The sequence below is a fragment of the Aotus nancymaae genome, unplaced genomic scaffold (genome assembly GCF_030222135.1).
Source record: "Aotus nancymaae isolate 86718 unplaced genomic scaffold, 86718_ANA_hifiasm-v0.15.2.pri h1tg000006l, whole genome shotgun sequence".
In the NCBI taxonomy this organism is placed as follows: Eukaryota; Metazoa; Chordata; class Mammalia; order Primates; family Aotidae; genus Aotus; species Aotus nancymaae.
Window position 1 is genome coordinate 76152295 of NW_026988417.1, and position 24792 is coordinate 76177086.

The 24792-nt window shown below is 41.4% G+C and overlaps 1 protein-coding gene across 2 annotated transcripts in view; it reads right to left on the reverse strand.

Annotated features, from left to right (window-relative positions):
* The window catches only part of COQ2 (coenzyme Q2, polyprenyltransferase), a 32786-nt gene extending 11336 nt beyond the window's left edge, over positions 1–21450 (reverse strand). Inside the window, exons 1-2 of one of the 2 annotated variants that reach the window (XM_021669613.2) lie at positions 21153–21450; positions 14911–15077 (exon numbers count right to left, since the gene is read on the reverse strand). In XM_021669613.2, the coding sequence (XP_021525288.1) occupies positions 14911–15077; positions 21153–21405 (420 nt within the window). In that variant the 5' untranslated portion in view covers positions 21406–21450. Of the gene's footprint in view, positions 1–14910; positions 15078–20662; positions 20838–21152 lie in introns of those variants that run through there. The other variant, XM_021669614.2, reaches the window with a different exon arrangement.
* Positions 21451–24792: the final 3342 nt, after the last annotated feature.

The window sequence follows — 24792 nt, forward strand, 5'->3', positions numbered from 1 at the left end:
TTTAACTGCATCACATCACTGAATCCTTATAATAATCCCATTTTAGGTTGGGCACGGTGGCTCACGCCTGTAATCCCAGCACTTTGGGAGGCCGAGTCGGATGGACCACCTGAGGTCAGGAGTTCAAGACCAGCCTGGCCAATGTGGTGAAACTCCATTCCTACTAAAAATACAAAAATTAGCTGGGCGTGGTGGTGGGTGCCTGTAATCACAGCTACTTGGGAGGCTGAGGCAGGAGAACTGCTTGAGCCCAGGATGCGGGCAATAGGAGCACAACTCTGTCTCTAAATAAATAAATAAATAAATAACCCTGTCTTTCAGTCATTTACAAGTTCTTGCCATTTTTAATGTGGAAGAAACTGAGGCAGAGGCTCAGTAACTTTCCCAGGTCACAGATACTACGGGTAGCACAGCCAGTCTTGTCCCACCAACTCCACTACCAACCAAAAGGTTATGCTTGCCCCTTCAGAATAGTGATAATTAGCTGGCAATTTTGAACGCTGCAAATAAATAAGCACTTCATCGAAACATTTTTGATGTGGTTTCTACGAAACCAGAAAACTTATAGCTTACTAAACTAAATCATGAATATCTGTGTGTTGAGATTATTTCAATGTTCTTAACTTAATGTTTATCAAATGGTGACATGGTTAGTAGATTATATACATCAACAAAAACATTTAGCCTGTACACCCTAATAGCAATTCTCTTTCCATTTAATATATCAGCAATGTACTTAGCATGTAATGTATTAAGCAAAATTCTGAGCCACAAACATGACCTTAATGATATACTGCCTTTAAGAAACTGAAGTAAGCATTATAATTTGGCCCAGCTTTTAAACATGTCATTTAAAAGAGACGCACAAAATATTTTAAAATTCTTGTTAGCGGCTAGGCGTGGTGGCTCACGCTTGTAATCCCAGCACTTTGGGAGGCTGAGGCGAGCAGATCACCAGATCAGGAGTTTGAGACCAGTCTGACCAACATGGTGAAACCCCATCTCTACTAAAAATACAAAAATTAGCTGAGCATGGTGGCGGGCGCCTGTAATCCCATCTACTCAGGAGGCTGAGGCAGGAGAATTGCTAGAAGCTGGGAGGTGGAGGTTGTAGTGAGCCAAGATCGTGCCACTGCACTCCAGCCTGGGCAATAGAGTGAGACTCCACCTCAAAAAATTAAAAATAAAATAAAAAAATAAAATTCATGTTAGCAAAACCACCTCAATAGCTGTAAAATACTCATTTGGTGCTTTTTTGTACATCAGTGCAGGATCTGGAATCTTCTAATAAGAGAAAAATGGCTTGAGGGAGATGTAAGATAATCACCTTTTTATCTAGTGAGAAAAAAATCATTAAAGGAAAAACTAAAGTGGTCATATTTTGCTAATTAAGAAAATTGAAAACGTTGGTTGGTTTGAATATATTATTATTATTTCTGAGACAGGGTTTTGCTCTGTCGCCCAGGCTGGAGTGCAACGGCACAACCATGGTTCACTGCAGCCTTGACCTCCCAGGCTCAAGCAATCCTCCCACCTCAGCCTGAGTAGCTGGGAATATAGGTGTGTGCCACCATGCCCAGCTAATCTTTCAATCCTTCCTTCTTTCCTTCCGTCCTTCCTTCCCTTTCTTCCTTCTCTTTCCTTTTCCCTGCCTCCCTCCCTTCCTCCCTTTCCTTCTCTTTCTTTTCTTTTCCCTCTCTCCCTCCCTTCCTCCCTTCCTTTCCTTCTCTTTCTTCCTTCTCTTTCTTTTCCTTTCCCTCCCTCCCTTCCTTCCTTCCTTCCTTTTGTAGAAGCAGGGTCTCACTATGTTGTCTAGGCTGGTCTTGAACTCCTGGGCTCAGGTGATCCTCCAGCCTAGGCCTCCCAAATGCTGTGATTACAGGTGTGAGCCAGTGTGAGAATACAGGCATAAGCCACTGTACCCAGCCTAATGTAGTATTTTTCTTAATGAGGCTTTTTCTTTTGATATAATTCTAGAATCACGTGTGATTTAAAGAATTATACAAAGATCTCATATACCCTATACCCAGTTCCCCTCAATAATATCACATGTAAAACTATAGTACAATCTCACAACCAGAATTTTTATATTAATACAGTCAAGATGTAAAACACTGCTGTCACCACGAGGATCTCTCATTTTGTCCTTTGATAGCCACATGCCACACTCACTTACCTCGTCTTTGTCCCCTCCTTAATCCCTGGCAAAACTAATCTATTCACTATTTCTGTAATGCTGTCATTTCAAGAATGTTACATAAATAGAATCACATAGTATGTAACTCTTTCAGACTGGCTTTTTATTTTTTTTTTATTTTAAAGATGGGGTTTCACCATGATGGTCAGGCTGGTCTTGAACTCCTGATCTCAGGTGATCCACCCACCTCAGCCTACCAAAGTGCTAGGATTACAGGCGTGAACCACTGTCCCCCGTCTCAGACTGGCTTTTGTCTCTGCATAATTCTCTGGAGATTCATCTAGGTTGTTTCATATATCAATTGTTCATTCCTTTTATTGCTGTAGCTTTCCCAGGTACAGATGTACATACATTGTTTAATCTTCACTCACTGAAGGACATGTCTATAGTTTGGGGCTATTACAAGTAAAGCAGCTATAAATATTTACATACAGGTTTCTAGGTGAACATAACTGTTCATTTCCCTAGTATTAATGCTCGGGAGTGCAACTGCTGAGTTGGATGGTAGTTGTATATTTAGATTTTAAAAAACAAACAAAAACTCCCAATCTTTTCCAGAGAGGCTATATTACTTAACCTTCCCGCCAGCAATGTATGAGTGATTCAGGTCCTCTACACCTACACTAGCATTTGGTATTGTTGCTATTTTTTATTTCAGCCATTTTGATAGGTTTGTAGTAATATTTCAGTATAGTTTTTTGTTGTTGCTGTTTTTTTTTTCTTTTTTTTTTGGAGACAGAGTCTTACTCTGTCATCTAGACTGAAGTGCAGTGGCATGACCATGGCTCACTACAGCTCCACCTCCCAGGCTCAAGCAATTGTCTCACTTCAGCCTCCCGAGCAGCTGAGACCATGGGTGTATGCTACCACATCTGGCTATTTTTTTCACCTTTTCAGAGACAGGGGTCTTACTATGTGCCCAAGCTGGTCTCAAATTCCTGGTTCAAAAGATCCTCCTACCTGGGCCTCCCAAAGTGCTGGGACTATAGGTGTGAGCTACCATGCCCAGCCTCATTGCAGTTTTAATCTGTATTTCCATAAAGACTAAGAATGTTGAACATACTTTTATGTACTTATCTGAAATCTGTATATCCTCTTTCTTGAAGTATCTTTACCCATTTGTAATTGAATTTTTTTTTTTTTGAGACGGAGTTTCGCTCTTGTTACCCAGGCTGGAGTGCAATGGTGCGATCTCGGCTCACCGCAACCTCCGCCTCCTGGGTTCAGGCAATTCTCCTGCCTCAGCCTCCCGAGTAGCTGGGACTACAGGCACATGCCACCATGCCCAGCTAATTTTTTGTATCTTTAGTAGAGACGGGGTTTCACCATGTTGACCAGTATGGTCTCGATCTCTTGACCTTGTGATCCACCCGCCTCGGCCTCTCAAAGGAATTTTTTTTGTTTATTATTATTATTTTTTATTGCATTTTAGGTTTTGGGGTACATGTGAAGAACATGCAAGATTGTTGCATAGGTGCATACGTGGCAGTGTGATTTGCTGCCTTCCTCCCCTTCACCTATATGTGGCATTTCTCCCCATGCTATCTCTCCCCAACTCCCCACCCCCTGCTGTCCCCCCCACTCCCCCACAACAGACCCCAGTGTATAGTGCTCCCCTCCCTGTGTCCATGTGTTCCCATTGTTCAACACCCGTCTATGAGTGAGAACATGTGGTGTTTGATTTTGTGTTCTTGTGTCAGTTTGCTGAGAATGATGGTTTCCAGGTTCATCCATGTCCCTACAAAGGACGTGAACTCATCGTTTTCAATGGCTGCATAATATTCCATGGTGTATATGTGCCACATTTTCCCTGTCCAGTCTATCATCGATGGGCATTTGGGTTGGTTCCAGGTCTTTGCTATTGTAAACTGTGTTGCAATGAACATTCGTGTGCATGTGTCCTTATAGTAGAACGATTTATAATCCTTTGGATATATACCCAGTAATGGGATTGCTGGGTCAAATGGAATTTCCATTTCTAGGTCCTTGAGGAATCGCCACACTGTCTTCCACAATGGTTGAACTAATTTACACTCCCACCAACAGTGTAAAAGTGTTCCTATTTCTCCACATCCTCTCCAGCAACTGTTGTCTCCAGATTTTTTAATGATCGCCATTCTAACTGGCATGAGATGGTATCTCAATGTAGTTTTGATTTGCATTTCTCTAATGACCAGTGATGATGAGCATTTTTTCATATGTTTGTTGGCCTCATGTATGTCTTCTTTTGTAAAGTATCTGTTCATATCCTTCGCCCACTTTTGAATGGGCTTGTTTGTTTTTCTCTTGTAAATCTGTTTTAGTTCATTGTAAATTCTGGATATCAGCCCTTTGTCAGATGGGTAAGCTGCAAAAATTTTTTCACATTCTGTTGGTTGCCGATTCACTCTAATGACTGTTTCTTTTGCCATGCAGAAGCTGTGGAGTTTGATTAGGTCCCGTTTGTCTATTTTGGCTTTTGTTGCCAATGCTTTTGGTGTTTTGGTCATAAAGTCCTTGCCTATGCCTATGTCCTGAATGGTTTTGCCTAGGTTTTCTTCTAGGGTTTTTATGGTGTTAGGTCTTATGTTTAAGTCTTTAATCCATCTGGAGTGAATTTTAGTGTAAGGTGTCAGGAAGGGGTCGAGTTTCTGCTTTCTGCATATGGCTAGCCAGTTTTCCCAACACCACTTATTAAACAGGGAATTCTTTCCCCATTGCTTGTTTTTATCAGGTTTGTCAAAGATCAGATGGTTGTAGGTATGTTGTGTTGCCTCCGAGGCCTCTGTTCTGTTCCATTGGTCTATATCTCTGTTTTGGTACCAGTACCATGCTGTTTTGATTACTGTAGCCTTGTAGTATATTTTGATGTCTGGTAGTGTGATGCCTCCCGCTTTGTTCTTTTTGCTTAGAATTGACTTGGCTATGCGGGCTCTCTTTTGGTTCCATATGAAATTTAAGGTGTTTTTTTCCAGTTCTGTGAAGAAGGTCATTGGTAGCTTGATGGGGATAGTGCTGAATCTGTAAACTACTTTGGGCGCTATGGCCATTTTCATGATACTGATTCTTCCTAACCATGAACATGGAATGTTTCTCCATCTGTTTGTGTCCTCTCTTGTTTCGTTGAGCAGTGGTTTGTAGTTCTCCTTGAAGAGGTCCTTTACGTTCCTTGTTTGTTGTATTCCTAGGTATTTTATTCTCTTTGTAGCAATTGTGAATGGCAGTCCGTTCTTGATTTGGCTCTCTTTAAGTCTGTTATTGGTGTATAGGAATGCTTGTGATTTTTGCACATTGATTTTGTATCCTGAGACTTTGCTGAAGTTGCTTATCAGTTTCAGGAGATTTTGGGCTGAGACGATGGGGTCTTCTAGATATACAATCATGTCATCTGCAAATAGAGACAATTTGACTTCCTCCTTTCCTAATTGAATACCCTTTATTTCTTTTTCCTGCCTGATTGCTCTGGCTAGAACTTCCAGTACTATATTGAATAGGAGTGGTGAGAGAGGGCATCCTTGTCTAGTGCCAGATTTCAAAGGGAATGCTTCCAGTTTTTGCCCATTCAGTATGATATTGGCTGTTGGTTTGTCATAAATAGCTTTTATTGTTTTGAGATACGTTCCATCGATACCTAGTTTATTGAGGGTTTTTAGCATAAACGGCTGTTGAATTTTGTCGAAGGCCTTCTCTGCATCAATTGAGATAATCATGTGGTTTTTGTTTTTGGTTCTGTTTATGTGGTGAATTACATTTACAGACTTGCATATGTTGAACCAGTCTTGCATCCCCGGGATGAATCTTACTTGATCATGGTGGAAAAGCTTTTTGATGTGCTGTTGCAATCGGCTTGCCAGTATTTTATTGAAGATTTTTGCATCTATGTTCATCATGGATATTGGCCTGTAGTTTTCTTTTCTTGTTGAGTCTCTGCCGGGTTTTGGTATCAGGATGATGTTGGTCTCATAAAATGATTTGGGAAGGATTCCTTCCTTTTGGATTATTTGGAATAGTTTCAGAAGGAATGGTACCAGTTCCTCTTTGTATGTCTGGTAGAATTCGGCTGTGAACCCAACTGGACCTGGGCATTTTTTGGGTGGTAGGCTCTTAATTGCTGCCTCGACTTCAGACCTTGTTATTGGTCTATTCAGGGTTTCGACTTCTTCCTGGTTTATGCTTGGGAGGAGGCAACTGTCCAGGAATTTATCCATTTCTTCCATGTTTTCTAGTTTATGTGCATAGAGTTGTTTGTAATAATCTCTGATGATGGTTTGAATTTCTGTGGAATCTGTGGTGATATCCCCTTTATTGTTTTTTATTGCATCTATTTGGTTATTCTCTCTTTTCTTTTTTATTAATCTGGCTAGTGGTCTGTCTATTTTGTTGATCTTTTCAAAAAACCAGCTCCTGGATTTACTGATTTTTTGAAGGGTTTTTCGTGTCTCTATCTCCTTCAGTTCTGCTCTGATCTTAGTTATTTCTTGTCTTCTGCTAGGTTTTGAGTTTTTTTGATCTTGCTCCTCTAGCTCTTTCAATTTTGATGATAAGGTGTCAATTTTAGATCTCTCCTTGCTTCTCATGTGGGCACTTATTGCTATATGTTTTCCTCTAGAGACTGCTTTAAATGTGTCCCAGAGATTCTGATATGTGGTGTCTTCATTCTCGTTGGTTTCAAAGAACATCTTTATTTCTGCCTTCATTTCATTCTTTATCTAGTCAACATTCAAGAGAAAGTTGTTCAGTTTCCATGAAGCTGTGCGGTTCTGGGTTGGTTTCTGAATTCTGAGTTCTAACTTGATTGCACTGTGGTCTGACAGACTGTTTGTTATGGTTTCTGTTCTTTTGCATTGCTGAGGAGTGATTTACTTCCAATTATGTGGTCAATTTTAGAGTAGGTGTGATGTGGTTCTGAGGAGAATGTATATTCTGTGGATTTGGGGTGGAGAGTTCTGTAAATGTCTATTAGGTTTACTTGTTCCAGGTCTGAGTTCAAGTCCTGGATATCCTTGTTAATTTTCTGTCTCATTGATCTGTCTAATATTGACAATGGTGTGTTGAAGTCTCCCACTATTATTGTGTGGGAGTCTAAGTCTCTTTGTAAGTCATTAAGAACTTGCCTTATGTATCTGGGTGCTCCTGTATCAGGTGCATATATATTTAGGATCGTTAGCTCTTCTTGTTGCATTGATCCTTTTACCATTATGTAATGTCCTTCTTTGTCTCTTTTGATCTTTGTTGCTTTAAAGTCTATTTTATCAAGGATGAGAATTGCAACTCCTGCTTTTTTTTGCTCTCCATTTGCTTGGTAAATCTTCCTCCATCCCTTTATTTTGAGCCTTTGTGTATCCTTGCATGTGAGATGGGTTTCCTGGATACAGCACACTGATGGGTTTTGGCTTTTTATCCAATTTGCCAGTCTGTGTCTTTTGATTGGGGCATTTAGTCCATTTACATTTAGGGTTAATATTGTTATGTGTGAATTTGATACTACCATTTTGATGCTAGCTGGCTGTTTTGCCCGTTGGTTGATGCAGATTCCTCATTGTGTTGATGCTCTTTACCATTTGTTGTGTTTTTGGAGTGGCTGGTACTGGTTGTTCTTTTCTATGTGTAGTGCCTCTTTCAGGAGCTCTTGTAAAGCAGGTTTGGTGGTGATGAAATCTCTGAGTACTTGCTTGTTCACAAAGGATTTTATTTTTCCTTCCCTTATGGAGCTTAGTTTGGCTGGATATGAAATTCTGGGTTGAAAGTTCTTTTCTTTAAGGATGTTGAATATTGGCCCCCACTCTCTTCTGGCTTGTAGGGTTTCTGCTGAGAGATCTGCTGTGAGTCTGATGGGCTTCCCTTTGTGGGTAACCCGACCTTTCTCTCTGGCTGCCCTTAGCATTTTCTCCTTCATTTCAACCCTGGTGAATCTGACTATTATGTGCCTTGGGGTTGCTCTTCTTGAGGAATATCTTTGTGGTGTTCTCTGTATTTCCTGGACTTGAATATTGGCCTGCCTTGCTAGGTTGGGGAAGTTTTCCTGGATAATATCCTGAAGAGTATTTTCCAGCTTGGATTCATTCTCTTCGTCACATTCAGGTACACCTATCAAACGTAGATTAGGTCTTTTCACATAGTCCCATATTTCTTGTTGACTTTATTCATTCCTTTTTACCCTGTTTTCTCTAATCTTGCCTTCTCGTTTTATTTCATTGAGTTGATCTTCGACCTCTGATATCCTTTCTTCTGCTTGGTCAATTCGGCTGTTGAAACTTGTGCATGCTTCGCAAAGTTCTCATGTTGTGTTTTTCAGCTCCATCAATTCACTTATATTCCTCTCTAAGTTGTCCATTCTCGTTAGCATTTCATCAAATCGTTTTTCAAGGTTCTTAGTTTCTTTGCATTGGGTTAGAACATGTTCTTTTAGCTCATGGAAGTTTCTTATTACCCACTTTCTGAAGGCTGATTCTGTCATTTCATCACACTCATTCTCCATCCAGTCTTGTTTCCTTGCTGGTGAGGAGTTGTGATCCCTTGTAGGAGGAGAGGTGTTCTTGTTTTGGGTGTTTTCATCCTTTTTGCGCTGGTTTCTTCCCATCTTTGTGGATTTATCCACCTGTTGGCTTTGTAGTTCTTGACTTTATGATTGGGTCTCTGAGTGGACGTCCTGTTTGTTGTTGATGAAGTTATTTCTGTTTCTTAGTTTTCCTTTTAACAGTCTGGCCTCTCTGCTGTAGGACTGCTGAGGTCCACTCCAGGCCCTGCTTGCCTGGGGATCACTTGCAGCAGCTGCTGAACAGTAAAGGTTGCTATCAGTTTCTTCTTCTGCTTTGTCCCAGAAGGATACCTGCCAAATGTCAGTCTGAGCTCTCTTTATGAGGTGACTCTTTGGATATATGGGGGTCAGGGAGCTGCTTGAGGAAACAGTCTGTCCTTTATATTAGCTCAGGTGCTGAGCTGTGAGCCCTGTTGTTCGTTCAGAGCTGCTGGGCTGGTAAATTTAAGTCTGCAGCAGCAGAACTCATAAACCCCCTTTTTTTCCCCCAGGTGTTCTGTCCCAGGGAGTTAGGTTTTTATGAGTTTCTACTGTGCTGCTGCCTTTTTTTTTTTTCCTTCAGGGCTGCCCTGCCCACAAGGAGGCAGCCTAGTCACTCTCAGCCTGCAGAGGCTTCGCTGAGCTGCTGTGGGCTCCGCCCAGCTGCCATGTGAACTTCCCTGCAGTCCTGTTTATATGGGTGTAGTCAGAACTGCCTCTGCAATGTTGGCCCGCCTCTGTAATGACGGACTCGGACTCTCTCTGTAATGGTGGGTTGCCTCAGCAACAGCAGGCTGCCGAAGGAATGGCGGACTGCCTCTGAAATGGTGGACTGCCTCTGTAATGGTGGGGTGCCTCGGTAATGGTGGACACCCCTCCCCCACAGAGCTGAACCGTCCCGGGTTCAGCTGTGCTTGCTGTGAAACTCTCAACCCAGAGCATTTCCAATTACTGTTTTTTGGTTTTTGTTTTTGATTTTGTGGGGGTGGGACCAGCAGGGCCTGATCTCCTGGCTCCCTGCCTCAGAGCCTTTTGTTTTTTAGTTGAACGGTTGGCTCTCTCCCAGGTGTCCTGGTCGCCTGTTGAATAGGCGCCGGGATCTGTGTGATTTCCCGTGCGGCGACCCACTGCACAAGCTGAAACCGCGGCTCTGAGATTTTTGGCGCTTTTTTGCCTGGGAATCTCCTGGCCTGGCTCCCTATTTCAGCTCCCCTTGCTGGCTAAGTAGGAACACAGTCCCGTTTACTCTGCACCGGGAGCCGCTGCGCCGGGACGCAGGCAAAACAGCCACACTGGCCAAAACAGCCACCCTGGCGACCCGTGGGGCTCCTCCGCCTGGGAATCTCCTGGTCTGTGGGCAATAAAAATCCGTCTGGAAATGCGGCGTACTCCTCTGCACTTTCACTTGGAGCTGCAATCCTGAGCTGCACCTTACTGGCCATCTTGGACGACAAAATATCTATTGTTTAGTTTTAAGAGTTCTTTATATATCCTGGTTATTTTATTTTTTTGAGGCAAGGTCTCGCTCTGTTGTCCAGGCTGGAGTGCAGTGGCACAATCTTAGCTCACTGCAGCCTCCATCTCCTGGGTTGATTCTTCTGTCTCAGCCTCCCAAGTAGCTGGGATTACAGGCATGTGCCACCACACCCAGCTAATTTTTTTATTTTTAGTAGAGATGAGGTTTCGCTATATTGGCCAGGCTGGTCTTGAAATCCTGACCTCAAGTGATCTGCCCACCTTGGCCTCTCAAAGTACTGGGATTATAGGTGTGAGCCACCATGCCTGGCCTATCCTAGGCTTTTGTTTGTTTTGGTTTTTGTGTGTGTGCTTTTTTCCTTTTTCCCCCGACCCCCAACACACGTAGGATATATAGTCTTTTGTTGGATACCAGTCTTTTGTTGGACTCGTGGTTTGCAAATATTTTCTCCTGGAGCTTGTCTTTTAATCTTCTTAACATGGTCTTTCACAAATCAAAATTTGTTTTGATGAAGTACAAATTCATTTTCCTCTTACGGGTTGTGCTTTTTGTATTTATCACAGCTTTTAAAATTTTCTTTAGCTTTAGAAGTTTGATTATGATGTGCTGAGGTGAGGATTCTGTGTGCTGATTGTGTTTGGAGGTTGTTCACTTTCTGAAATATGTAGGTTTATGTCTTTTGCTAAATTTGGTACTTTTTCAGCCAATATTTCTTCAATCATTGTTCAGTCCCAGCCTTTCTCCTGTTTTTCCAAGACTCATGAAACAAATATTAGATAATTTGGTATAGTCCAAAGGTCTTTGATTTTTCAGTCTCTTTTCCATTTTCCAGATTATGTCATTTCTTTTATTCTATCTCCAGTTCACTGATTCCTTCCTCCATCCCCTCCATTCTACTGTTGGGCCCATCCACTGAATTTTTATTGCAATTATTGTATCTTTCAGTTAGAAAATTTCCATTTGGTTCTCCTTTATATTTTCTATTTCTTTTCTGAGATGTGATATTTTTCATTAGTTTCAAGCATATTTATGATGACTGCTTTAAAAATCTTTGTAAGAAATCTTAACATCTCTGCTTTCTTAGTGTTGTTCATCTACTGACTGTCTTTTTTTCACTCAAGTTGAGATTTTCCTAGTTCTTGGTATGACAAATGATTCTTAACTGAAATCTGGACACTTAAGTACTATGTCATGAGACAATGAATCTTATTTAAACTTTTAATTTCAGTTGGCTTTTTTTTTTTTTGACACTGCAATGGCAAAAGAAGGGGGTGGGAGATGCTGCCCAATCACCACCAGCTGGGATTAGAAGCTCAATTTCCCGACCTGGTTTCCACTGGCCCCTGCCAAGCAGGCTCCCTGCTTGCCCCCCCCCCGCCCCCCAATCTGTACCCATTGACATTTCGAGATATCTGGCTTTTTCAGTTCCAAGTCTGGAATATTTGAAGAAAAACAAAATCTAGGAAATTATTTGGGTCCTAAGGTCCCTAGTGAGTCTGCCACCTTTTCTTCACAGTCCTCTTATGTTTGTTTTATGTATAATGTCCAGGGGTTTTAGTCATACTTAGTAGAAAGAATAGAGAAAACACATCTATTCCATCTTCCTGGAAGCAGAAGTCAAAATCTATGTAATTACTTTTAACCATAGTCAAGAGTGTGGGACTGAAACGTTTAGGGTAGAGTCTGTCTACCAAATAAGATAAAGCAATTCAGAATTTTGCAGTTTGCCTTCAAATATTTGATCTCAAATGTTATCCAAAGAGACCCATGATTAATAAACTGTAACTAATTTATAGCACTATTTTTCATTTTCTGGAAGGCTTATACTAAGCTAGCAATTTTTTTAAAGCGATGAACTACTATTAACATGTTTAAGAATTATCTTGAAGTGATATATGCCAGAAGCCTCATTTATAGAGTGTACAGAATAAACACTGACTACGATGTGTGAACCTCCAAGTCAAGAAAGTGTGTATCTCATATGTTTGTTGGGTGCCTGTGTCTTCTTTTGAAAAATGTCTGTTCATGTGCATTGCCCACTTTTTAATGGGGTTATTTTTACCTTGATGTTTGAGCTCCTTGTAAATTCTAGACATTAGCCCTTTGTTGAGTGCATTGTTTTCTCCCATTCTGTAGGTTGTATGTTTACCTTGTTGATCATTTCTTTTGCTATGCTGAAGTTTTTTAGTTTAATTAAGTCTCATTTGTCTATTTTTGTTTCTGTTGTGTTTCCTTTTGGAGATTTATACATCACTAATCATCAGAGAAATGGAAATTAAAACCACAATGAGATACCATCTTCTATGCCAGTCAGAATGGCTATTATTAAAAAGTCAAAAAAACAGATGTTGGTGAGGATGTGGAGAAAGGAGAATACTTATACACGGTTGAGAAATGCAAATTAAAGCCACAATGAGATACCATCTTCTCTGCCAGTCAGAATGGCTATTATTAAAAAGTCAAAAAATAGATGTTGGTGAGGATGTGGAGAAAGGGGAACATGGTTGGTGGGGCTGTAAATTAGTACAATCTCTATGGAAAACAGCATGGAGATTTCTCAAAAACTAAAAATAGAACTACTAATTCAACAATCCCACTAGTGGGTATCTACCCAAAGGAAAATAAATCATTTTGTCAAAAAGACGCCTGCACTCATACATTTATCACAGCATTATTCACAATAGCAAAGTTGGGGAATCAACTGAAGTGTCCATCAATGACCACCACGGTGAAACCCTGTCTCTACTAAAAACACAAAAACTAGCCAGGCATGGTGGTGCACACCTGTAATCCCAGCTACTTGGGAGGCTGAGGCAGGAGAATCACTTGAACCTGGTAGGCGGAGGCTGCAGTGACCCGAGATCATGCCACTGCACTCCAGCCTGCATGAAAGAGTGAGACTCCGTCTCAAAAAAAAAAAAAAACCGGTATACATACACCATGGAATACAATGGAATACAAGGCCATAAAAAAGGAATGAAATCATGTCATTTTCAGTAACATGGATGACACTGGAGGCTATTATCCTTAGCAAAAGTACTTAGAAAGAGAAAATCAAAAACCACATGTTCTCACTTTTAAGTGGGAGTTAAACAATGGGTACACAGAGACATACAGAGTGGAATAATAGACACTGGAGACTCCAAAAGGTAGGAGGGAGGGAGGGAAGTGGAGGATGAAATATTACCTTTTAGGTCATACTATATATGAGTACACTAAAAGCCCAGACTTCACCACTACACAATATATTCATGTAACCCAACTGTAACTGTACCCCTAAATCCACAAAAACGAAAACATTTTTAAAGAAAAAAAAGGACAGTGCACATCTCTTGGCAAATTAAGGCATCCCAACTGTGTCAGAGAAATGCTTTACCCTGCAGCTCCTGCCACTCTTCTACTATACCCATATCCTCCAGCCACATGAGGACCATGTAGTTATCAAACACATACTTATCTCACAGCCATGCCTCTGTACCTTGTGTTCCCTCTGTCTAGAGAAACCTTCACCCTCTAGCCCACACTTTTTTAGCTATCCTATTCTTTCAGAGTTCAAAGGTCACTCCTACCTGGAAAGTTCTCTCTAACCTTCTCCCTTAGGTTGAGGTAAGTGGTCTTCAGCAAGTTTCCTGGTGAACACTATTCTCAAAAGACTTCTATTGTATTATAATTACTAACCCCTGAATGTCAGGAATGTTGTATTTCATCAATGCTATCCTAGAACCTGCCACTGGGTGTTACACATAGCAAGTATACCCAATAAATGTTTTTGAATTAAAAAACATATTAATGTAACACTATTATATAAACTAAAAATTATTACAGGTATGCCTTGCTTAAGGAAAATTCAGACTAAATAAAAAGCAAATTAGGAGTGATTATTGACTTTATATAAGTTTTTATAAGATTATTCACTTTTTATAATTCAATGTGGGTTTCTTTTAAAATTGAATTTCAATTGATTATTTACTCAAGCATTTAATGATCTTGTACTAATTATGGCACAGTTGCTAAGCTAAAAAGGCAAATAAGACGGCCTCTTCCTTTGAGGAAATAACTGTCTGTTGAAGAACAAGGAAATAATTATACATATGCATTAGAATATGTACAAAAAACAATCCAAAGAAAAATAATGCATCGAATTCTTAACTGACATTTTCTTTAGGGGATAAGACGAGGAGATAAGGATGACTTGCACTTCTCACTGGTTGCAATTCTATATTGTCTAAAATTTTCAGAATAAGCATGTATTATTTTTTTAAGGAGAAAAAATGTCTATTTTTTTCTATTTTTTTTTCTCTGTTTTTAAAAGAAACAATTATAGGAAATGCTAACAAGAGCTGCCTTGAGTCATCTGATTTACCTAAGAATAGTTAGGACTCTAAAATACATCTCAAAGGAAGGGATGACAGATCTTTTGGACACTTGAAGCTTCAGGGTGAATTTTTCACTTTCACTCCTAATCTTTAACTCCCTCACCCTCAGTCTTCCAAATTCTCAATTCACTTTATAATAATAAAGTACACACTTGCCCCTAGGGCCACTCTCGTGTTGAGAAAGGAAGTATTGTACACTGCACTTTGCAATACCAGCTATTCAACTGATCCTGGCACTTCCCATGCTGGATTTCAGTGGTCACTGAATGATCTTGTTGCTTTATATGGCATTCAAAAGTGATACCGCTTTGTTATTCTGCAGAATTGAGAAGAGCCTCTCTATTCCTTTTCAGGTAGAAATTACCTTTTTATCATAGTCTTGGTCCCACATGTCATTAATAGTACAGCCTGCTCCACGCATCAGGATAGCTCCAGTGCCAAAGAGGGAAAGCATGTACCAGTCTGGAAAACAACCTGGTTCAGCTGCCAAACCAATGCTCCAGGTACATGGCAAATACAGCAGCCAGGTTCCTAAGCAAAATTAAAGAGTCAAAAAAAAGTACAAATTCAAGTCAGTTAACTCTTCATTTGTTTAAACACCACATACCAAAGAAATAAAAACACTGTAAGTCAAAAAACACATGACAAAACTGAGAAAATAGATTTGTAACTCAAACGACAAAGGACTACTCTCCTTACTATGCAGAGTGCCTAGAAGAAAGAAATAAACGGTCCAATTAAAAAACAGACAAAACACATAATAAAAATTCACATAAAAAGAAATACAAATGGCTCTTATACATATGAAAAGATACTCAACTTTGAGAAACACACATGAAAACTACACCGAGATAAAAATTTTCACCTATGACTGGCAAAGCCCAACGTCTAACAACACACTCTAGGGAGTTGAACACTCTTATTTATTTCTAGTGAGGTTACGAAATGGTCCTACCCTTGTGAAGGACAACTTAAAAACTGTTTATTGTATGTGTGTTTATATGTGTGTATAAATATATAAATGAACCTATATATACAACATTCATACATGAATGTTAATATGCTCACAGACCATGTCAGGAAGAACACACGAGAAACTGATAATAATGGCTGCCTCTGGGAAGGGGAACTGAGTGGCCAGGAGACAGGGTAGGAGACTTACCTTTCACTCTATATGCTGGCACCTTCTGAATATTGCATCATAGACACTTATTACCTACTTTAAAAAGTTAGCAAAAATTTCCTTTACTATTGTTAGTATGATACACTAAGATGGTCTAGTTTTTTGTTTTGTTTTTGAGACAGCATCTCATTCTGTCACCCAAGCTGGAATGCAATAGCATAATCACAGCTCACTGTGGCTCCTGGGCTCAGATGATCCTCCTGCCTCCACCTCCCAAGTAGCTAGAACTACAGGTGCAAGCCAACATGCCCAGATAATTAGTTTATTTTTTGTAGAGATGGGATCTTGCTATATTGCCCAGGCCAGTCTCAAACTCTTGGCCTCAAGTAATCTTCTCTACTTGGCCTCCCAAAGTGCTGGGATTATAAGTTTTTTTTTTTTGAGACACAGTTTCACTTTTGTTGCCTAGGCTGGAGTGCAATGGTGTGATCTTAGCTCACCACAACCTCCGCCTCCCGGGTTCAAGCGATTCTCCTGTCCCAGCCTCCCAGGTAGCTGGGATTATAGACATGTGCCAACACATCTGGCTAATTTTGTATTTTTAGTAAAGACAGGATTTCTCTATGTTGGTCAGGCTGGTTTTGAACTCCTGACCTTGGGTGATCCTCCCACCTTGGCCTCCCAAAGTGCTGGGATCACAGGCGTGAGCCACCATGCCTGGCCATAAGTGTTAGTTTTTTTGTTATTTTGAACTGAGCACTTTGCAGCTACATATATAAATGGCGTTAGTTCTTAGTACTTAACCAATAAACTAGATGAAATTAAGATAAAAGCAAATAGATTACACAAAAGACTTCACATATGAACTTTAATATTCTACTTCTTATTTATTTATTTATTTTCTAAGATGGGGTTTCACCCTGATGGCCAGGCTGGTCTTGAACTCCTGACCTCAGGTGATCCACCCACCTCGGCCTCCCAAAGTGCTAGGATTACAGGCGTGAGCCATTGTGCAGGGCCAATATTCTACTTCTAAAAGAAAGTCTTTCAACTGATTTAAATATGGTGCCTATTAGATAAATTCTGAGCTTTCCTTCCCTATTGAGGGATACAAGAGAAAAGGGATTTGGGGTTAAAGAAAGTTCAGATCCTGAAGAAAAATGATCAAATGACTAAAGTCGCTATAATCATGTTTAAGCTTCACTAAGTTTAAGCTTTATTCATTTACACATATTTATGAAGCATATACTCTGTGCCACGACTGTGGTAAGAACTGGGAATACAATGGTGGCTAAGAGAGAAGTGGCTTCTGCCTTCATGCAGCTCATAAATCAAAAGGAAGAAATGCCATTAAATAAGCAGTAACAATAAAAGATCAATCCAACGACAGGACAAGAACAGGGTCTTACAAAGGTATAAAACAAAACTAACTATCCAAGATAGTTAGCTAGTTTTGGGAGGGGGGTAGGGAGGAATCAGAGGGTCTTTTCCAAAGGGGATTTACATTTACACAACAGAAAAGTCAAGGAGAAGCCTCAACTAAAACCTTGAGAAGTGGCCAGTCCAGACCAGAAGTCAGGTTGTCCTGGACAGACTCATACTTGGTGCACTCCACAGTAACAATGGCTAACATTTACAGAGTGTTCACAAAGTGTCAGACAGTGTTCTAAATGTTTTATATGTCTAAACTTATTTAATTTTCAGCAACATCTTTTTATATTATATTATATTATATTATATCATATCATATCATATTATTAGACAGGGTCCGGCTCTGCTGCCCAGGCTGGAGTGCAGTAATAAGAGCATAGTTCACTACAGTTTCTGACTCCTAGGCTTAAGCAATACTTCCGCTTCAGCCTTCCAAGTAACATTCTTACAAAGCAGGTTCTGTTAATAACCCTATCTTACAGATGAGGAAACAGACAAAGAGTGATTTAAGTACAACATAATAGGTTTAACTACTTTCTTTACCCTGGAGCTATGAGTATAGCTCACAAGGGATAGAGGAATAGCTGGCTGATCCTATCCTCCTAGGCTAGAGAAGAAAGAATACCACTTCACAGCTATTATTTTCATGGTACAATTAGAACTGAAGGTTCCACTAAAAAGAAAAAAATTCTAGACAGAAAGATGTATAACCACGTATAGTGTTTTGTGTCAGGAACAAAACTGCCTTGACCAAAAGTCTGTATTGAAAGTACTGTATTCCAAAAATTAGCCAGGCATGGTGGTAGGTGCCTGTAATCCCAGCTATTCGGGAGGCTGAGACAGGAGAATTGCTTGAACCCGGGAGGCAGAGGTTGACAGTGAGCCGAGATGGTGCCATTGCACTCCAGCCTGGGTGGCAGAGTGAGAATCCATCTCAAAGAAAAAAAGGAACGTATTCATTTACTGATAGGAATCTGTAGAGCTCTCCTACAGATAACAAGGGTTTCTACAGTGAAGGGGAAAGTAAGAAGACTTCTCAGTTCTATGCCTGCCACTTGTAAGCTGAGTAACACTAGACAGTAAAGTATCTTAAGGCTTAAGTCTCCCTTTCATCTGTAAATGAGGGAAGAGAACAGCTACCTCATAGAGTCATTATGAGATGACAATAATAATTATGATGGTTATTACAACAATAACAGATACATGGCACTTACTGTATCAGGTGGTTTCATAGAACACTTTTGACTCTCACAACAAGCCTATGAGATAGGTACTATTTTTATTACAATCATTTTACAAATACAGAAACTGATGCAGAGAGGGAGTAATTGTGCCCAAGACCACATAGTTAAAAGGTGGCCAAGGTGGAATTCTAACCCAGATGGTCTGGCTGCAGTCTGTGCCCTAAGTCCAGTGCTGTCACTCTGTACACCCTAAATCTCTCCGTACACTTCAGGTTCACCTGTTCTTTTGTCCCTACTGATTCCTAGTGACATTTTTTTTTTCTGTCTTCCATATGACACTTTCATTCTCCATATTTTTCTGTGAAGAAAGATGGAGAGGTAGCAAAGACAAGAGACAAGTAGATTGCAAAAATAAATGTTTCTTGTAGAAAAAAGAAAAACTCTATAGATGAAATAAAATGAGCAAGTTCTGAGGCGTGATGGGCAGATCAAAGACAGATGATCTTTAATACAACAAAATCACCCATAAATGTGGTAAAACAAAAAATTACACTCCCAATTTGATGGAAAGAGTGCCACCTGCTGAAACTTTCTGGAATAAAGTAGGTTGGCCCATTTGAAAGAAGCTGTATTGCCTTCTCAAAAACAATGAAACCTGCTCTGATCAATGAAGGTAACAAGTCATAACTTCAACAAAATAAAACAATGAACATACAATTATCCCACAAAAAAAGAATTCAAATAAAGATTATCAAACCTGGAATTCTACTACTGTCAATTATTGTTCCTGGCATATGATAGGGGTTCAAAAAAATATTTGTGGAACGAATTCTAACATAGTACTATAGTTTTCTGAAAAATCCTGTAATGATCACCTTATTTAGAATGAAACCAGGCAGGCTGGTATCTTCTTAACATACGTAAACTGTAAGTACAATTTTCTCTAATCCCCACTTCTAAGATAATAATGGCTATTTCTTCAGCATATATTAAGACAGGCACTGTTCTAAGCATTTAACATATATTAATGAATTTTCATGACCTCATAAAATCCATATTACTATTAATAGTATCTTCATTTTACAGATGAGAAATAGATGCCCAGAGAGGACTTATAATTTAACCAAGGTGCCTCAGATGAGCAGATTCACAACGAAGATGTCTGGCTTCAAAACTTTGCTCATAACCCCTCCGTTGCCTCCTATTACAAGGCAGAAGGTCCAGCCACTAAGATAGAAGTCAGAGGTTTAACTGGGGAAATGGCAATAATGGTACATGTTCATCTATAGGCCTATAGTGCAGCTCCATGCCACAGGCTCTGAGAACAGAATATAGTCAGGCTTCAGATTGGAACTGGGCTTGGAAATGTATGCCTCTCAACGTGACTCTGGCCCCAAAATGCATGGGGGTCATACAAAGCCTCCCAATGATGGCAGAGCTGTACCTATCATTCAATATGCTTTTATGCTTTAATAGCCGATTGGTATAACTTAGTGCTCTGATCCCAAATAGGTCGTGCATAAATCTAGAATACCAAAAGTAAGGCCTGATTTGGGTCTAGAATACCAAAAGTATGGGCAAAAGTGGAGTGAATGTACCTAGGCTTTTGAATACATCTCCATACACTGCAATGGCAAATGTCATCATCTAGATTGGCTGGAGTTCATCCTCTATTCCTCCACCTTCTTCAGATCCGTTCTTGTTTCATTTCCTATTTTCCACACCCACTTGGTGTTTCAGGTCAGGCTCATATTCTTAGTGTTCTAACACTCCACCCTGAGTCTTTGCAAAAATACTTCCCGCACTAAGATCTCTTCCCTCCTCTGCAAAATCAGCTTGCCCTTTGGAGTATAATTTCTTCTCGAAACTTTTCAGCAAGGGATCCACAGTAATTTCTCTTTTCCCTATAGCACTTACTATCTGTACCACTCATATTTGATTCATACTTTCCTAGCTCACCAAATAGTCTTTCAACTAGACTAGAGTTCCCTGAAAGCAAGGAGTTTCCATAGCTCGCTCTATCTCCATGGTCGGACAGTGTAATAGGAACTTACTAATTCAGTTAACACTAATGGAGAAGCCAATCAACTAATAAGTGCATAAGGTTAGCGGTGAGTGCTATTAAGAAAAATTGAGGATAAAGCAATAGAAAGTGAGGTTGGTAGGTGTTAATTAATATAGGAAGGTCAGGAAAATCTTCCTGTAGGGGGCGATTGTGATCTGACAGGCAGTCCGTAAGCGCTGTCCCTGAGGCGTTCAAATGAATTAAATCTTTGCCTTTTGCGTGACATAGGGAATAGAGCTCCGACTCAGCATCAGAACACCGGGTTCTTCTGGTCTGGCTCTGACGAGGAGCCTTAGTTTCCTCAGCGTCTTACCTGTCTTAATTACTGTCTTTGTGGGCCTTACAGGATTGCGGGGAGGATCAAACATTCTAATAAATGAAGGCGTGCTTCCATACTGTCAACTGCGCAAACGCAGGGCCACGAGAACAGAACCTTCCACTAAAGTCACCACTTAAACAAGTATTTGTGGAATGAGAATTATCTTGCCCGCTTCGGGTACTCAGGGTGCCAACAGACGTGAAACTGGCGGGTCCTTTAGGAGACTGTCCCGACTGAGTGTCCCGAGGTGACTCGCTCCAGGGCGCACGGCACCGGGCAGCCAAGCCCAAGCTTTCAGGCTCTCATTTCAACGTGTCCCGAGGTGACTCGCCCCAGGGCGCACGGCACCGGGCAGCCAAGCCCAAGCTTTCAGGCTCTCATTTCCATCACGCCGGGACTGGCCGCCGCGGACAGCTCTGCCGAACAGACTCCGAGGCTGCTACCCGGAGATATCCGGGTTGCCCGCCCGCCAACCCGCACTCACCAATGGGCTTGTCCAACCGCATGAGGCGCAAGTACGGCTGCAGGGGGCGGGGCGCGGAGTCCACCACAGCCGCAGCGGACAGGCTGAACTGGCGCCCGCGCGGCTCGGGACAAGCAGGGGGCTGCAAGTCACCACCGTGGGGCGCGCCAACCGCGCGCGCCAGGGCGAAGGAGCGGCCCCGCCAGCCCGGCCGCCACGCCAGTGCCGCAGCCCGCAGGCCCCGCGCGAACTCCGTGGTTCGCGAACCCAGCATGGCGCTGGGGAGGCTGGGACGAGCCCCGGACCAGCCCGGATTGACGTCATTCCCTGTAGTCACCGGCAGGCATGCGCAGTGGCATATCTGCAGACTACAGTCAGCGACTGCGAGGCTGGTCCGTGGTGTGGGCAGGTCCTTTCCGTGTCCTTCCTTCTGAAACGGGGGTCATCGTGGTCGCTTACTCTAAGGGAGGGATACTTAATGTAAAAGGAATTCCTATTGGCAAAAGACAAAAAAATTACAACAAATTTAGTTGTAATTTTTTACAACTCGATCTCGATTGGCTTTGTGATTGTAGAATCGGGCAACACTCAGAACAGGGGTCTCTGAGGGAAAAAACAAACAAAAAATAGAATCGGACAACACCTTATTCCATAAAATAGAATAAGTGTTCTAAAGAGTCGAGCAGAGGAAGTTGGCTTTATAGACAGAAAAAGGGCTGAAGAAAGCAAAAGCAGAGAACAAAAAGCGAATTGGTCACTTCAGATTACTTTCATTGTGAGGCGGGGACAGGGAAACAACAATAGAGAAATAACTGGTTAACATCAGGTTACTTCAGGTTGTGGATTAAAACAGGGAACTTAATTGTCATGACGATTGCATGTTGAAACGTCCTGTTTGGAAAATTGGCTGTTGTCTATCCTGACTTCTCAGAATGTCAGATACAACTTAGCTTTAGTTTGGGACTTGGAACTTTAGCATGGGTGACTCTTGATTCTTAGTCTGATATGCTGGGACCTAGTGCAGGAACTTAGTTCAAAACAATGGCCCCCTATAATTTAACCCTATTATCAGCTTTCTCAATAAATGGAAAAGGATAGTGTTTATTCATATGGAACAGTTAAAAAAAAAAAAGCTTTGAAAAACCTACTGAACCCAAAAGAAGAATTTGCATACAGGGTTAGTCATTTTAAAACAAAAAGTGGACACATACAAGACTGTAAATTAAAATCACATTCAGGGTTAAGGGATGTTTGTTACACAAGTGAAAATTTAAAATTTGACAGCCATTCAAAGGAGTTGGTATAATCAACAGACAGCCAGCGTGTATGATGCTAAGAACCTGCAGCTGAAAAGTCTGGTCAGCATTTTTTTTTTTTTTTTTTTTTTTTTGTGAGATAGAGTCTTGCTCTCAGCCAGGCTAGAGACCAGTGGAGGGTTCATGGCTCACTGCAGCCTCCACCTCTCAGTCTCAATCCATCCTCCCATCTCAGCATTCTAAACAGCTGGGACCACAGGCACAAGCCACCATGGCTGGCTAAATTTTTAACTTTTTGTAGAGAGGAGGTCTCATTGTATTGTCCAGGCTGGTCTCGAACACCTGGGCTAAAGTGATCCTTCTGCCTCAGATGGTCAGCACTCTTATTCATAGGCAACTCTGTATACTGCTGTCTGCCAGGCATTTTACATGTATCATCCCATTTAACCTCTCACTGGGTAACCCTAGGCAAGTAACTCATCTGGATTTTAGTATTCTAGGAAATTGACTTAGGCTTTAGGCTCCTTTCCTTAAAACCTGTACAATAATTCTGTGACTACTTGCATGTCTCAAGTACAGCAAGTTGAATGCCTGGCCACTTTGGTGTAATGAGGCAGGGGGTACCCAGCCTTTCTCCTGCCTGCAAAGAATAAAGGCCAATAGGCAATTTAGTAACACTCCTAGTTGTTTAGGTTGGAGACTATTTAGATCAGACTCAAACCTGAAAAGGGTGTAATATCAGTCACGTATTGCATCCATGACTTTCCAATTTAGGCCACACTCTTTGTTTAAAAAAAATATATTAAGAATTTCAGGATGGCAACAGCAGTGCATTAAACCAAGTACAAGGTGCTTCTTAATGTAGGCCCTGAGTGACTGCACAGGTACCCATGATGCTGACCCTGCCCACAGCTGATATGATCCTAAGGTATTTAGTCCAATTAAAGTGCACAGGAGACTGAGCTGGGTACCCACATGTTACTGAGTTAATGTGTAGGACAAGAGAACAGTCACATAGTGTAGAACCCTAACTTTCACAAGTCTCCTCTAGACTAATGCCAAGGCACAGTATGCCCTTGGGAAAGCCATTTAACTGCTGCAAACTCTTCAGAAAAGGCAGGGACTAGGCTTTCTCTAAAAGAGCCAAAAGGCTCTGATTCCTCATTTTGGCTTGGCCAGGAACTCGTTTTGTTTTAAACTTATTACCCACAGGAACTGAAATGGTTAATTTTACATGTCAATTTGGCTAGGCCCTAGTGCCAATATGTTTGTTCAAAAATTATTCAGGCCAGGTGCCATGGCTTATGCCTGTGATCCCAGCACTTTGGGAGGCCCAGGTGAAAGAATTGCTTAAGCCCAAGAGCTCAGGACCAGCCTGGGCAACAGAGCGAGACTTCATCTCTACTACAAATTTAAAAATTAGTTGGGAATAGTGGCATATGCCTGTGGTCCCAGCTACTTGGGAGGCTAAAGTAGGAGGATTGCTTGAGCCCGGGAGGTTGAGGCTTCAGTGAGCCATGCCACTGCACTCCAGCCTGGGTGACAGGGTGAGAACCTGTCTCAAAAACAAACAAAAAAAAACCTCTTTCTTTTTTGTTTTTGAGATGGAGTTTCATCCTGTTGCCAGGCTGGAGTTCAGTGGCATGATCTCGGCTGACTGCAACTTCCACTCCCCAGGTTCAAGTGATTCTCCTGCCTCAGCCTCCTGAGTATCTGGGACTATAGGCACACGCCACCATGCTCAGCTAATCTTTGTGTTTTTAGTAGAGATGGGGTTTCACCATGTTGGCCAGGATGGTCTTGATCTCTTGACCTCATAATCCTCCGGCTTTGGCCTCCCAAAGTGCTGGGATTACAGGTGTGCGCCACCATGCCCAGCCTCTTTCATCTTTTTTGTAGTAGCTGGAAGAATGTATTACAATGACTGACAAGGCTTTGAAAACAAGGCAACCCCTCCCCACATCACAAGGACTGAGAAAGGTGATCAAATAGATTTTGCAGTATGTTCAATGGTGATAAGTAGCATGGAGAAAAGAAGAGTAAGGGAGCAAAATAGGGACAGGTTGTATGTATACGTAAATAGGGTGATTGGAGTGGTAGGGTGGCCCTGATGTCACTTTCTCAAAGACTTGAAGGAGGTAAGGGAGTAGCTATGAGAGATCTTAGGGAAGAATATCACTAGATACTCTTAGAGGAGATGGCTAGTGCAAAGGCCCTAAGATGGGAGCAAGCTTGAAGTGCTTTCTTTTTTTTTTTTTTTTTTTTTTTGAGACGGAGTTTCACTCTTGTTACCCAGGCTGGAGTGCAATGGCGCAATCTCGGCTCACCGCAACCTCCGCCTCCTGGGTTCAGGCAATTCTCCTGCCTCAGCCTCCTGAGTAGCTGGGATTACAGGCACGCGCCAC